Raw genomic sequence first — 14,603 nt, 5'->3', positions numbered from 1 at the left:
GAAACTGTTAATGCGAGTATCCAACCTAAGCGGTAGATTTTAGTGCGAGTCGATACATTGCTGAAGAAAATAGCAAAAAGCGCCGATGTCGTGTTTGCGCTAACAGTGTTGCGTAATGTACGGATACTGCTAAATCAGTAAATTTAGTGGCCCCCAAAAAAGTGGTGTTATTTTGTTTTATTTTTATGTTTGAGAAGTTGTTATTTTTAAACAAGCAATTCGGTAAAGAGTGCTTCCGTTGGGCACCAACTTACGAGGCATCTATTTGTTCTTATACACTAAATTCTGCATGGCCCTTGCGTAAAAATGTCAATATGAATTGTGTTCGTGCTAGCTGTGTCACGCACAGTAAGAAAACCAGTTCATTGCTCGAACATTTAAACAGGGCCTTTCTTACGCTTTCGTATGCCAAATAGATGTTTTGCGAGTACGCTCTATTACTTGTGGTTCATAAAATAATCTACGTTGTTTATTTAAAGGAAGGAAGTGGTGGCGAGGAGAGGGGGAATTGAATACAAAAGACGACTCAGGGAACCTCGAACTTTGTAAATGTTTCGCTCAACCTATAATACTGAGCTAATTAAATCACTTTTGCTTTTTCGGTTTTAGAACTTGTTAAAAGTCGCGCTAAACGCCAAAATGAGCGAAAAGTCAGATGCCCCTGTTTATTTTAGCAAGAAGCTTATTTATGCGAGATAGAGCTGAAAAAGCGTACGAGTGTAACCGTAGCAATCTCCGACCAAGCCTGAACCTCACTTTTTCGCTAGTTCATTGAAAGCCGTTTCATCGAATGAACGGACATTTCATTGAACGCCGTTTCATCGAACGCCATTTCATCGAACGCCGTTTCATCGAATCGCCAAGGGCCGTTTCATCGAATTTCTCTGTTACGGCTCTGTGCCGAGTTTTGGGGCATAATAGTGCTTTATAGATGTTTCACCTTTCATTTGTTAAGACTAAGGTAGTCACTTGTGAAATTGTTTTGAAGGTGGTGTCGAATTACTAAAAATAAAAGCAATTGGCATAAAAAGAAATAAAAACAATTGGGTATGCGACTTACTGAAAAGTTTTACTCGTGTACATACATGACTGAAACCACGACGCTGCAAATAAAGGACAGACACTTAAAACACTTTTAAGCGTCTGTGCTTTCTGTTTTTGTCTCATTTTTAATTGTTTCATGTCTCATGGAGAGGGGTCATTGTTTCATGGAGGCCTTCTTCTCGAAGCAGGATATGCTCACGATGGAACTTATCTCGCCACTGCACCCAGTGATATAAAAACAGAAACAAAAGAAAGAAAAAAAGAAAGAATTAGATGAAGTTGTGTATAAAAATTAAAGTAGATTCCCAAGTATTACAGACTGTAACGTTGTTCGATGAAAAGGCGTTCGATGAAGCGACTTCTATGAAACGGCGTTCGAGGAAACGGCGTTTGATGAAACGGTGCTCGATGAAACGGCTTCGATGAAATGGCATTTGATGAAACGGCGTTCGATGAAATGTCCGGAGGCACTTGTAGCAGTACGCGTGCATTACGTGGCACTTTTAGCCCGAACGCGACATCGGCGCTTTTTACTATTTCTGCCCAGCAACATGTATTCCCTAGCACTGATCTCTGCCACTTAGGTTGGATAGTTGCATTGACAGTTTTCTAAATATCATTTATTTCTAAAAAACAAAATCAGAAAGACCGGCAATAGTTTGTCCGTGCTAACTGTGTGGCAGTATACCTGAAATGTGTTTGCAAAGACAAATTACAAATGCGTATCGTATTAAAAAAAACCGCTACGTTTGAGTTATTTTTAATTTTTAATGCCTCAAAAATACTTTAAAGTGGCAGCACGTGCTATAGCGCCGATTTAAGCAACGTTGAACTATAACACCAAACGCTTCGATAGCCACACTCGATCAAGAATGCTCACAAGAAAGGTTATAGCTTATATATTGTTGTAGGGTGCTGCTATCCAAGAGCTAAAGACGATCCAATAAAACTTTTTAGTATCGACACACACCATTGCTGCCTTCTCACCTCATGTGGTTGCTGGGATGCGTAAATATAAATGTCACCTACATTCGTTGGCCATCATATAGTGTGAGTTACGCACACAATATTTGTGCTCGCTGCTAGAAAACAGAGACCTTCTAGAAGTTGCCCGCGCCTGGTACGTCGTTTTCTTTTCCATCGATCCCAATTTGAGGCAGATTTGAGAGTGATCAGCAGTTTTTTTTTTTTTTTTTTTTTTGAAGATGGAATGTTTTGTGAAGATGGAAGTCATCCTTACATATTCAAGTCACCACTTCTCGCGCATGTGTTTTGAGCTCCTTGATCAACCATAAATATCAATGAAACGTTCCTTCAATAGGTGCGGGGATGCATCGCAGCTCTCAAGTATGCGTTTGCTTTGCCACGGGCTAAACCAAAGACCTTCGACAGCTGAAATTCAGTGACTACGCGGGCGAAGCCTTGCAGCTCCGTAAAACCTACACCGGAGGGGCTAGGCTTGGTGAGCGCCAAAAAATGGGGCAGATTACGCGATAGGAGCTGAAGCTACCTGTAAAGGCCCGTCCACACTCTTGCGACCGAGTACGACTGAGAGAGACGAGATCTCTTACAACTTCTTAAATGTTTCTAGAATGAGGGAACACACTGACATTGTGGCGCCATCTATGCGGTGACCCTAGAACTGCATTTCACAAAAGCGAAGGTTTTGCGGGATTTCCGAGGTCAAATGTGCGTAATACCCATAGAAAGGCTCGTTTATAACATTGACAAAAGTTTTTCGAGCCAAAAAAGAAAGGATATTGCGCGAGAAATAAAAAAAAAATATGCCGGACCGCCGAGTTTACACTGCTTCCCAATAGATGGCGCCAGTGTGTTCTCTGGTTTAAGAAGTTTTAAGGAACCCAGGTTTAACAGGTCTCAAGCAGTCGCAAGAGTGTGAACGGGCCTTAAGTCACGAGGTCGCTGCTGCCACACCCATCGCCCGTCGCTCAGAATGGGGATTTTTTTGGATTATCCTCTTCAGAAGAAGCCGGCACAAAAGGGGACCTTCCCCCTCTCCTCGCCGTGTTACAATACAAGAAAGAAAGAGGGCGAGGAGGACTTTCCGCCAGGCGGAAGAATATTTCTGCTGGTCCCTCTTTAAGGCCTTTTATTAAACCATAAATCAAGACATTGTTCATTTGGATGAACCATAGCTCCAAAGCAAGTATTCATAATGTGGTATGGACAGCAATTTCTTTCTCGCATTTAAACATTAAGTTACCTACTATAATTTGCCTGGAGCAGTTTCAGCACTTTGTTCTTAGATGCTTTCTTCTCGGATGTAGGCGAAATATTACACTACATCCACGGTCGAAGTTGGCCCAACTCATCGGTGAACAGAATCATCAAGCGGCTTTGAATCGAATTCATGTCATCCTCCACATGTTGAAAAATGTCAGAGCGGTTGGAAACCATCCAAATGGATCAGGAACTACGGTCAAAAAAAGAATCTTCAAATTTACCCTGGAGACCCTCCATTATGTGCACCTGTTCGATTCGGTGAGCGTGTATACCTCTGTTTTCTTCTGTTTTTTGGTGAAGATTTGTGTGAGTGCGAACAAATAGGACTTTGCTAGATTTAACGGTTGTCAGAAAAATCAATGTTTGAATTTTGTCATATAAAGAGTAACTATGGTGCATTTTCTCGATTTTACGATTAAGAGGTGTCATTTTTTTCGATGCCTCATGTAGTTCTGTAGATATCTTACCCCAATGTTTTGTTTCGGGAGTCTACGACAAAACTGAAGCTACCGGCTCGAACATGATAGCAACCCTTGTGATCAGCTGCATGGCCATTGTGGCGTAACGTTTGTACCGAGGTTCCGCCAAATGTATGACTGGCCTAGTCTCAACAGCAGTTCCGATCAGTCTCGTAAGATGCTACGGCTGTTTTACTACTTTGCATCATAGATATCAAACATCTGTAGCAAATATTGATACACATTCATAGAGTTGCTGGCCGAAAAGCAAGTTTGCCACAATGAACGCAGGCTCAAAGCAGGTTCAGAACAAACCCCCATTTCTCTGCTGAGAACTACAGTTTTAGTGGTGTGTAATGCCTGTTGCAGAAGCGTTATGGGAACTAATTATCAGCTTGTGCTGAGCAGAAACAGAGAATGCTATGGCTGCCAGTGAATACCACCTTCTGCACCAGTTAGAGCAAGCAGGGAGTCAATAATCTGCGTGCATGATTGTTGAGGAGCACTTCCACACTGCGGCTACTAAAACATAACATAACAAGCAGAAATGGTCTGCTGGGACGGCTGAAAATGCAGCATATAAACACGGCAAAATAAGTGGCAGTACGAACAAGTAACCTCCTTGAGTCCTAACATGACATTGAGGCACAAGCTTCCTTGATAAACAGCCAACCAGCTGAATGCCCGCTTTGAGGCTTGTGGTAGCATTTTTAGTATATGTTTTAGAGTGGAACGTGTTTTCTTAGTGTAATATTTTGACAGTGCTCATAGTATATAGTATCCGTAAATCGATATCAGTCATATTTTTTGGTTCAAGATTTGAACGGATTTACCCTTTAAGCAGTTGTTCTCGAAAAGAAAGGTGCCTGAGTTTTGGGACGTTTATGAAAATGTAACATTTAAACCACAAAAATAAGTCTTAAACTTGCCGATTTTCTTTTAGTTCGCAACAAAAAGTTTGCTGCTCACACTGGGAGTGGTGCTGGAACCCCCGTTTCAAGTAAGCACTGTCACTGTTTTATTGCTCTGATCATGTAATGATATCTCTACACTATTGTATAAAAAAATCTAAGCTACAGTCGAATCTCGTTAATTAAAACTCAAGGGGGGCCCAAAATTTGTTTGAATAAAGAAAAGTTTGAATTATCAGGAGTTTCCTCCCATAGAGACACATAGGATGGGACCTGCATGTTAATTTGAATTATCCACAAGTTTGAATTAAGAGGGTTTGAATTATTGACAGTCGACTGTATTTTAGTTTCGTGTTTGCTGACTTTACCTCCTTCATTGCAGCCATTTAATACTTTGTTACTATGCTTCACACATCCTTCATATTGTTGTGTTAGGTACTCCAAACATTTTAATCTCTATAAGACTATATAGTTAATGTCAGCATCCCAAGGCAACATTGTAAATTCACTGCAAGGAGCATTACTGTAGCTTCCTTCAGTGAATACAGTTTTAAAAATAACTCTAGCTTTATTCAGCTGACTCCTCATATTTCTAAATGACAACTAGCCACTTTATTTTCTAGGAATATTTTATGCAGTATGAAATGCTTGAAACATGGTGCAGTGCGGGTAAAAACGGTACTGTTGCAGGGAGAGGAATCCGACCTTGGAAGGGCTGCAGAACTGTTACAATCCATTGTGCAATTTCCGAGACCAACGACTGCCATCTATAAGTTTTTCGCGCCAACGACCACCGAGATTATCAACATCATGGGAACTCTTATAAAGCTGGCTCAAGAAGCAGGCAGACATGACTGGCATTTTCTGCTCATGTGCAACCTGATCCTCCATTCGACACTCAAGGTACATAGTATACCCCTTTTTCTTCAATGGATGGATTCAACACTGAGGCAGTTGCTGACGACAAATATTAAAACTTTTTAGGTAGTAGTTGCATCCTTGAACCAATGTCTGACTTTTGTTTATGACGAGATTACATTGCTGTTTGGTGTTTGGAGAAAGTAGAAAAAAAAAATAGAAAAGAAATGCAAATAACACCTTGTGACTGGCCAATGTAAAGGGAGACGCAGGATATGAAAGCAAAATGGAGTGACAGAAAAGTTAAGATTCTAATGACCAAAGTCATTTTGTTTGTTTATTTGTTTTTGGGTGATGGTAATATACCAACGTGTTTCTAGGATTGAACAGGTGCACCAAAGTGAAGACCGCTGTGGTTGTTTTTGGGCACTGAAAATAAAGTCATTATTATTATTATTATTAAAGTACAAGCCTGTTTCTGAAACAAAACCCAGGATTGCTATTGTTGCTTTTCCTCGCTTGTGCAGAGTAACAATTGACTAGATTACTGCTATATATATATTGTTGTTTCTTTTCAGGTGTCTCTGCAGGAGGACTGTGCTCCAAATAAAGCAATTCAATTTTCATCACCGTGGGTGTCGGTAGCATCCGTATGTTCGTCAGCAAGGACGTCACCTTTGAGGATTCACTCAGAATGGAATACTGTTACTTTGCCTCCAGCATCCTCAGACGACCACAGGAGGTGACTGATATTTTTGCGCATGTACATGTGTTTCACTGATGTTACCCATTAGGAGTTGTGCTCACTCAAGTTTGATCTAAAAGCTCTTCTCTGTGAAGCTGTTACATTGTTGTAATAAAAAAAAAGTAACAGCTTTTTCTGGCATATTTGAAAGACAGGCCTGCTCTACATATGAGCTGTTGCATCTATTTTTTATTTCATTAATATAGAAATAAATAGAAATTTATATTCGAGGGACATAGTTTCAGTGGGCTTTTTTTCATGCTTGCCAGATTGGGGATGTACTTATGACCTTATTGTGTTTTTTTGGCTGAAGGGTTAGCAGAAAATGTAGCTTGTGTCCATAAGAGGTTGATGAGGTAATGGGCTCTATAATTATGATTTAAGTTTGCTCAAACTAAAATCTTCTTGATATTCTGCTGACCTGTCAAATATCAGCAGCATTTGTAAATATTCAACTGATAACTTTTTAATTTTGCGTTTTCAGGTTTACTGACACATCTAGGAATTGTGACATCACTTCCGTGTATTCATTTCCTTATATGCCATTCAAAGCTCCTCCATCATCACATGCATATCCTGTGCCACACACATCAGTATTTACTGTCATTCTTAACAGAGTCGATTCTGCTTCTCAGAAAGATTGGATTACATTGCTTTTCAAAAGGACACCAGCAAACAATCGAGTCAACAAGGTGAGATTTTTTATGAGGGCCTGTTACTGATTCACCAGTTACATTTTTTTTTAGAACACTGACTTTTTTTTCAGTTCTTGAAAACTTTGGTGGAAAGGTTTCTTTTATTAGCTAACCAAAATGTTTGTTGTCGACTTTTCTCAAGTTTTTTTGCTAAATTAGTGACTTTTATTATTACGTAATATTGCACGTATTTGTGAGCCTAAGCATGCACATTATCATTTATATATTGCTTTCCATTTAATAATTTGTTAGTTCTTTAAGCTGTATTTATAGGAAATCATTGAGGTATATGCCGGTACGAAGCTTCTACAAGGAACAGAAGAACTGTTATGTTACATCGCAACTGAATTATATTAGAGAATCGCTTGACTCTTCTTGCATATGTTGTCAAGTAACATATAACCTTAGCATAATAGCATACTACTGTGTGTTATCTCTCTATTAAAACACTCACATTTTTCTTTCAGGCAATAAAACCAGCTTTTCTGCTTCAGCCAGGCCTTGCAAACAAGCATCTGTTGAATGTCACCAGGACCCTGTTGGGGTATTCTTTATACATCAAGATTTCGTTTCGCCAACTGTCTGGACCCTTAGGAATACATCTGAGGTAAATTCCCCCTTACCGACTACAGCATTTTATTCCTGGAAAATCTTTTCAGTATAAGTGAAATAACATGCCGAGTTTTGCTTTAAATAACATGAGCATAATGGATTAAATATTGCTACTTGTAAAACATATGAGGCTGTATGTGCTGGTGTCTAAAATAAGGTGGAGATTTTTCACTGCACCATGTGGAAGCAAATTATTTTGTTGAGTTGAGTCACTAGCTGGGAGCAGTTTCAACCGTCTCCGTCTGGGTGACTCTGATGTGCCCGGAACTTTGTCTCAGCCTGGACTGTTAGCGCAGGTGAGCAAAGTTTCAGGTGTGTTGCAGTCACTCCAACTCACCAGTGGATCGTGAAATGAGGCATCTCTAGGTAAAAATGTTAGAAAGTTGTGCGAGTTATGTTGCTGGTATACTTCTTTTAGCCACTGCCTGTACATTACATTAAATGCATCAGATAAGAAACAAAGAATATAGCATCTGGCACTGCAGATCAAACTAGAAGGTATCTATGCATGAATGCATTAATTAGAAATCTAGAAAATAACATGCCCACATTATAGCTGTCCTTTCCTTCTTACAAATGCATGATGCTATATTTTTTTTTTTCACAAGCTATTCATGATTCTATGATGCTACATCTGCTGTCCAAACTTCGGTGGGCACACATCTCGCTTCTTGACTGCCTGCCTGAAAATTTGTCTCAAACCTTTCATAGTGTAGGTGAGCAAAGTTTCAGGTGTGTTGTCTTGGAGGACACACTGCATCTCTGCAAGACCAAGTACATCAGTTGACTTTTTGTTTATCTTATAAAGTGGTGTCTAGATCGAGTCTTACAGATTTCACCATGTTTCTTATCAATTCAAGTTTTTTTATACAGCTCTGGAGGATACATTGAGGACGTGAATGGTGCAAGAGTCATTGTGCAAGATAATGGCAATGTTGAGATTTTTGTTCCTGAGAGAACAATGACAGGTATGTCCAGTGCGGGTGAAGCACTACTAATTTCTGGCTTACATCTCTTAACTTCGCTATAAACTTGCATGTGCTAGAGCTCAGCTTTACATGAAGTAAGAAAATAATCATCGTACAAGTGTCGCTGGTGTATGTACTACCCTCAGCTTTATTTTGTTGAGACATTGCTTGTTTGTATTATGAAGGAAGTGTGCATTGTGCTATTTTCAAAGCAACTACCGTAGAATACCGTGCGTCTGCCCACTCCGCACTAAGCGCCCACCCTCGAAATTTGAACCATTTGAACAAATATGCACATTATATATACATGTACAATTGATGACCTTACAAGCGCCCCTCCCCTATTTTCTTGGGATTATTTTCAAATTTTGAGTGGGCACCTGCTCGGTATTTTACGGTAAGTCTAAGTTCATTAACCAGAGTTATATGGAACATTATGTAACTTGTTTGAGAATTAATAATGAGGGGTAGTTATAGCTATGTACATGTAGCAGAGCGCGTTGAAAACTATAGAATGCACATAAAGAATAAAACACATGAAGGACGAACACAGACACACACAACTGTGTGTGTCCGTGTTCGTCCTTCATGTGTTTTATTCTTTCTGTGCATTCTATAGCTATGTAGTATGACCTTTTATCTTGATTGCAGATGCTCTCTACAAGAGGTCTGTTCTTGTTCGAGCAAAATTTATGACCATGCATTATTTTTCTGAATCCACCAAATAAAGCAGTCCTAATACATATTTTTGCACTTAATAATTCTTTTGATATTTGATTTAGAATTAAATTTTACAAATCAAATGTGCATTGCAGTGCTCCTTCAGATTAGAGTTCCTATTTTTTAATCTAATAATTCCTCTGTGAATTTTTCTTTGATTCAGCACTTGGGACATATTACCTGATCATCGCTCAGAAGCCACAAATGAACAAACGCTGGAAAGTGACCTATGGAGATAGAGACATACCATATGACATAAAAGGATTTTGGCAAAGATGCATGCAGTACATACCAGATGATCACCAATGGAACACCACGGGCTGCTTTGTCAGAAGCTCCACAAATGAAAAATATGTTCATTGCCAGTAAGTCTATTCAAGCAACCCAGCTCTCATGAGCAACACTTTTGTGTAAAATGGTGTTGTGTGTTTGTTTAGACAGCGGGAAGTTCGCCCTAATGGGCGTTCGGTGTCTCTGCTGTAGGTGAGAAATTGGGCCAGTGTAGTACCACTACTAGCCTGGGGTCTTTAGCATGTTTCACACAGTAGTGATGACACTAACAAATGCTCATCCAGATTGAAACAGGCAGGGTGGGGACTGGACTTCTGTGTTGCTGCCATTTTGGTTTGTGCAAGGGTGTTCAGATGTACTCATGCGCAAAGGATTCGTGTGCTCTTAATGTAAAGTACAGTTTAGAATTACCATATCCGATAGACTGTGCGGTGAAGAAGGCAGCAAAGGTGGCAGAGAATATTTCTTACTGATAAAGTATTTGTGGTCTTGGCATAGAGGTCTATGACAACTTGAGAATTTGGGAGGGAGTAAAGAAATTAAACCATGTCCTGCAGGGAGTCTAAAAAGAAGACTAAACCTGAATTTTTTCGTGTCTTTGCAGATGTGTGGGTTCTACAGTTGTAACAATGAACACAATTCCCCTGCACCCAAACGTCACAAAGGTTCACACACAAAGTCTGTTTGCTCGACCAGTCAACGGACCTGTCATCATGTTTGTCCTTGTCAGCTTCTTGGCTTACGGTGTCTTGGTTGCTCTCTTTCACAAGAACCAGCAATCCTCTCATAAATCGAGACACATAGTTTCCCTAGAGCCTTGTTTGTCCACTGCTCGCCATCTTTACTTGGTCATTGTGCGCACTGGGCCATACTTTTGTGCAGGAACATCGGCAATGGTAAGCACATTGTAGTGCAAAGCAGTTGTAGGGGCAGCATTCATACTACAGTGCTATCCACTTAAAACGATAACTAGAAAACCCGAAAATTGTGTTGTTATAACCGATTATCGTTGTATCTGAACTGGAAACTGAGCATTTCTAATCTAGAAACTCTAGAAACTGATCCTTGTAGGCATATGTGGTATCGCTGTAAGTGGAGTGCACTGTATACTCAATACATAAAAGCTTTATAAAATAGTTGTATTATATTGTGTGCTGTAATGTGATTAGGAGTCGTTAAAGAAATTAATGCTAAAAATGCCTTTTGTAGAAATGTTGGTTTTAAGTTCTGACAAAATTTTAGGGAATTGTGTATTTAGATTGAGCAAATGCATTTCATTGCACACCAAGGAAGCCATTAATTTCTAAACAATTCTATTCAATTTACCAAAATAATTTCCCAAGTTTTCCTCTTAAATCTATATAATCATATTAAACTTCATACATAATATATTATACTGTTTATTCTGTGAGTGTATTGTTTACTTTTATCAAAATTGTACAGGACAATGTGCACTGTGCATGACAAAACAAATACAACTAAAAATTTGATGTTTTAGGAGAAATCTTTTATAAAGTGTCCTAGAAATAGACTTATGGTATTTAATAAAAGCAGAGAAGGACAACCTTTTAGCTCTCCAGTTTCATTTAAATCTACAGAAAACAACTCTTTGCAGTGTACGCTCAATGTTTGGGAGGTTTGTCTATTGACCCCAGATATAAGAGTGCACAGATGTTACAGAACAGTTTGGGACACACAGTCAGCTTTACAACATTAGTGTAGCTACAAAAGAGGAATGACCATATATTGTGAAACATTGTAATATTTTGTCTGACTGATAGGTGCATCTTCATTTATTAACATTCTTTTGCTGTTATTAAAAAACTATGATTAGTTTTCTTTGTTTTTCTTTAATAAATGCCTGTTTGTTGCAATTTTCCTTTTAGGTGTCTCTTCGCTTGCACGGGGAAAATGAAATGTCGACACCCAAGGAGCTTTTGGACCCCAATGGAGGATCACAGTTATTTCAGAGAGGTTCTAGTGATGCCTTTCTTATCAGGTGTGCTAAATTGTTTTTACCCGGACTACACCTGAAACTTTGCTCAACGAGAGATGCTTTGCAATGAGACAGTTTATTACATGCAACACTTTTAATACACATAATTGAGTTCTGAAATGCTAGACAGGCAGCAAACTGTTATGCATGTTTGTGAAAAAGGTGATATGGTTCGTTTTGTTTTTGTTCACTCTACCCTTAAGACATTTCAGCAACCGCAGTGCCTTTGCATCATACTGTTTGATTTTTTTAGAAGATTGCAGGCTCCTATGATGCAGTGGAGTCCAATATTTATGTCTACAAATTTTGGACGCCACAATTTTTTTTCAACTTCAGATGCTGAAATGGTTTTCGTACATGTTAGAACAGGTGAAGGTACATTGGCAGTGTAATAATATTTAAAAAAATGCGATTGCCCCAGGCCTATTTCACTTTAGGATGAATACAACATGCACATCATATAACTGATGAAACTATTTAGATCAGTGGTTTTCAGCCATTGATGTTTTGCGGACCCCTTCTGAATCAGCTGAGATGATGGGGGGCCCCATTCATGGTAAGGGGAAGGGAAAGATAGAGGGATTATGATGATGATGTAATAAACAAACATAGCTAGGGGCTATGGTATGAAGTAGTCTAATTGACAAACACACGAGAAAACTCACCTGAAAATTGGAATGTTTCTTTTCAATCTGTAAAAAGACCACTTTTACTGCCAGGCTTCACTGATGAGAGGGCTTCGCGGACCCCTAGAATGATTTGCGGACCACAAAGGGTTCACGGACCCTCATTTAAGAGCCACTGATTTAGATAACACAAAACAGTAGAATATATTTAATCTGATATTTATAGATTGTGATCCTTTTTACTGCATATACAGTACAGGCAAGGGGCTAGGGAAACTCTGGAAGTTGGAGGTCTGGCACAACAATGCAGGACTGTCTCCATCGTGGTTCTTACAGGATATCTCTGTGATGGATCTACAAACAGGTGAATTTACGAAACTCTACTACAACTTTGTTCTTCATGCCTCTGTAACACAGAGCTGGACAGCATTGAGGACAGATGTGGTTTCAGTAGCTCTCTTGAGAACTTTGACAGACAGTGTAACATCAGCCATGAAAAAAATGTTTTCAGCATATCATATGATGCCCATGTTTTTCACATTTATTGAACATTTAGAAATAATGTGTCACTTACAAAAGAGTTATTGTTGCCTTGCAGAAGTTGTTTCACACTTCATTTTTAACCAATGGCTTTCTGTGAGTGATGGAGATGGCACAATTGGAAAGGAGGTACCAGTGTCTCCAGCAGAGCAAAGCTTATTCAAGGTAAATCTACCCAGTTATCTGTTAATTTAATGTAAAGCTAAAAAAAAGGTTATGCATTTTTAGTATGTTTTTTTAATACTACAGTCACTGATAGGATGAGGATGGCAGAGGGGCCTTCAGTTGTCCCGCCTCCAGGCTGAGCTTTGAGCATACATGTGCAACCAAAGCACGACACAAGGCAACAAGCGCATGCTGGAAACTGGGCATCTGAAAGAGATACTCTCCAATTTTCATCTTGTCAGTGACTGTAGTATAGACCTTTGCAAAGCGAGCTCTCTGGCCGCCGCCATTTGTGACTATAGTAACCCCTATCAGCCAGAAATTTCCGCCTCCCGCCTGAACTGTGGAAACCTGGTCAGCACAACTCCCCTCATGCATTGTGCATTTGGAGTTCGCTGGCTTTTCTAGAAAGTTTTTACTTTATTTACCTGTTCAGGATGCCTACCCTATTTGTGTTATCTTCCACTCTGAAAACCAGGCAATACCAGGGCTCGTAGCCTGCTCGGCCTTCGCAGGAAACGAACGGAGAAAGCAAACGTCAAGCAGCCCTCGACGCGGGCTGTTTGATGTTCTTCGAGGATTATTTCTGTTGAGATAATTTACGAAAAGCCTTCTCGGCTTTGTTCCCAATCTATGCGAAAAATGGCTGATAGGGTCAGAAGTATGGGAACAGAATAGATGCGTTCGTTCATTTGCTTTGGTGCTGTGAAAAACAGCCACAGCTTTCTTTAAAACATGCCCCAAAACAAACCGGATTTACCGTATTTGCACGAATATAACGCAAGTTTTTTTCTCGAAATTACATGCTCCAAGACGCACCTTGCGTTATATTCGGAATCGAGTTCAGCCACGAGGCGATCGAGTCTGGAGAAAGCCATTCCTCCGGCTTAATGCAAAATATTCGGTGGGAAAAGAAGTAGGGGTGTGGAACGGAATTTATTAGCTATTCGGTCACGTGAAGGGGCGAATAGAAAACATAAAGCATTTTTATCGATTTTATGTTGGTACGACGCACGCACGCCGCAGAAACCTGGCGCGCGCGCGCGTCATGCGGGAATGCGGGCACTGGCCAATTCGAGCCAAGCCAAGCCGGGCCAAGTCAAGTCAACACAAGCCAAGCCACCAACGGCGTTTACGCAATCGTGCAACACAAGGCATTTATTTGTTTAGGCAGAGGGACCAGAAGAAGTGGGATAGTGTATCAGATTCAGCAGTCTTTTTTCTGCTTTCGCATTGTTTAGTTTCTGCTCCAGAGTGATTTGGTGTTTGTGTGTTGGTGCTTCTGCTTCGTGCGTTGTTTTGGTTGTGGGCTGCCGAGGAGGAGCTCGGAGCTTGCACGCAAGAAAAAGAAACTACCAGACACGCAGGTGCCGTGCTGCTGCTTATCTGCATAGTCGCCAAGTGGATTGTAAACGGAAGGACCTGAGCAGTGAGGATGAGTGCAGTCAAAACATAAACTGATATTTCTTCGATTTCCATTGACTTTTCACGTCTGCTATGCCCCCGAGTGCGGGAAATTGACGGGGCCTCGGTTCGTGTTATAATAGTAGGTAATAATATTTTTTTTTTTCTTTTTGAGGGTATCAAAACCTGCCCTCGCGTTATATTCGTGGTCGCGTTATATTCGTGCAAATACAGTAGTTCGATCGTCGTAAAGTGACTGTTGTCGACACTGTATATTGGATATGCTGTGTTATATGAGACCTTTCTCAAATGCTTTTCGTATAATG

General features: G+C 40.1%; 1 protein-coding gene across 1 annotated transcript in view; it reads left to right on the top strand.

Annotated features, from left to right (window-relative positions):
• The window catches only part of LOC8040786, a 741,318-nt gene that overhangs the window by 704,238 nt on the left and 22,477 nt on the right, over positions 1-14,603 (top strand). The window contains exons 26-37 of the mRNA XM_042294075.1: positions 3,333-3,546; positions 4,690-4,746; positions 5,348-5,560; positions 6,094-6,257; positions 6,745-6,952; positions 7,423-7,562; positions 8,441-8,535; positions 9,419-9,620; positions 10,151-10,442; positions 11,433-11,545; positions 12,423-12,532; positions 12,767-12,873. Coding sequence (XP_042150009.1) covers positions 3,333-3,546; positions 4,690-4,746; positions 5,348-5,560; positions 6,094-6,257; positions 6,745-6,952; positions 7,423-7,562; positions 8,441-8,535; positions 9,419-9,620; positions 10,151-10,442; positions 11,433-11,545; positions 12,423-12,532; positions 12,767-12,873 — 1,915 coding nt within the window. The remainder of the gene's footprint in view (positions 1-3,332; positions 3,547-4,689; positions 4,747-5,347; positions 5,561-6,093; positions 6,258-6,744; positions 6,953-7,422; positions 7,563-8,440; positions 8,536-9,418; positions 9,621-10,150; positions 10,443-11,432; positions 11,546-12,422; positions 12,533-12,766; positions 12,874-14,603) is intronic.

This window comes from Ixodes scapularis, unplaced genomic scaffold (genome assembly GCF_016920785.2).
Source record: "Ixodes scapularis isolate PalLabHiFi unplaced genomic scaffold, ASM1692078v2 PGA_scaffold5__190_contigs__length_132052651, whole genome shotgun sequence".
NCBI lineage: Eukaryota > Metazoa > Arthropoda > Arachnida > Ixodida > Ixodidae > Ixodes > Ixodes scapularis.
The sequence above is the reverse complement of the archived record's forward strand: the minus strand, read 5'-3'. Positions and strand labels throughout refer to the sequence as shown.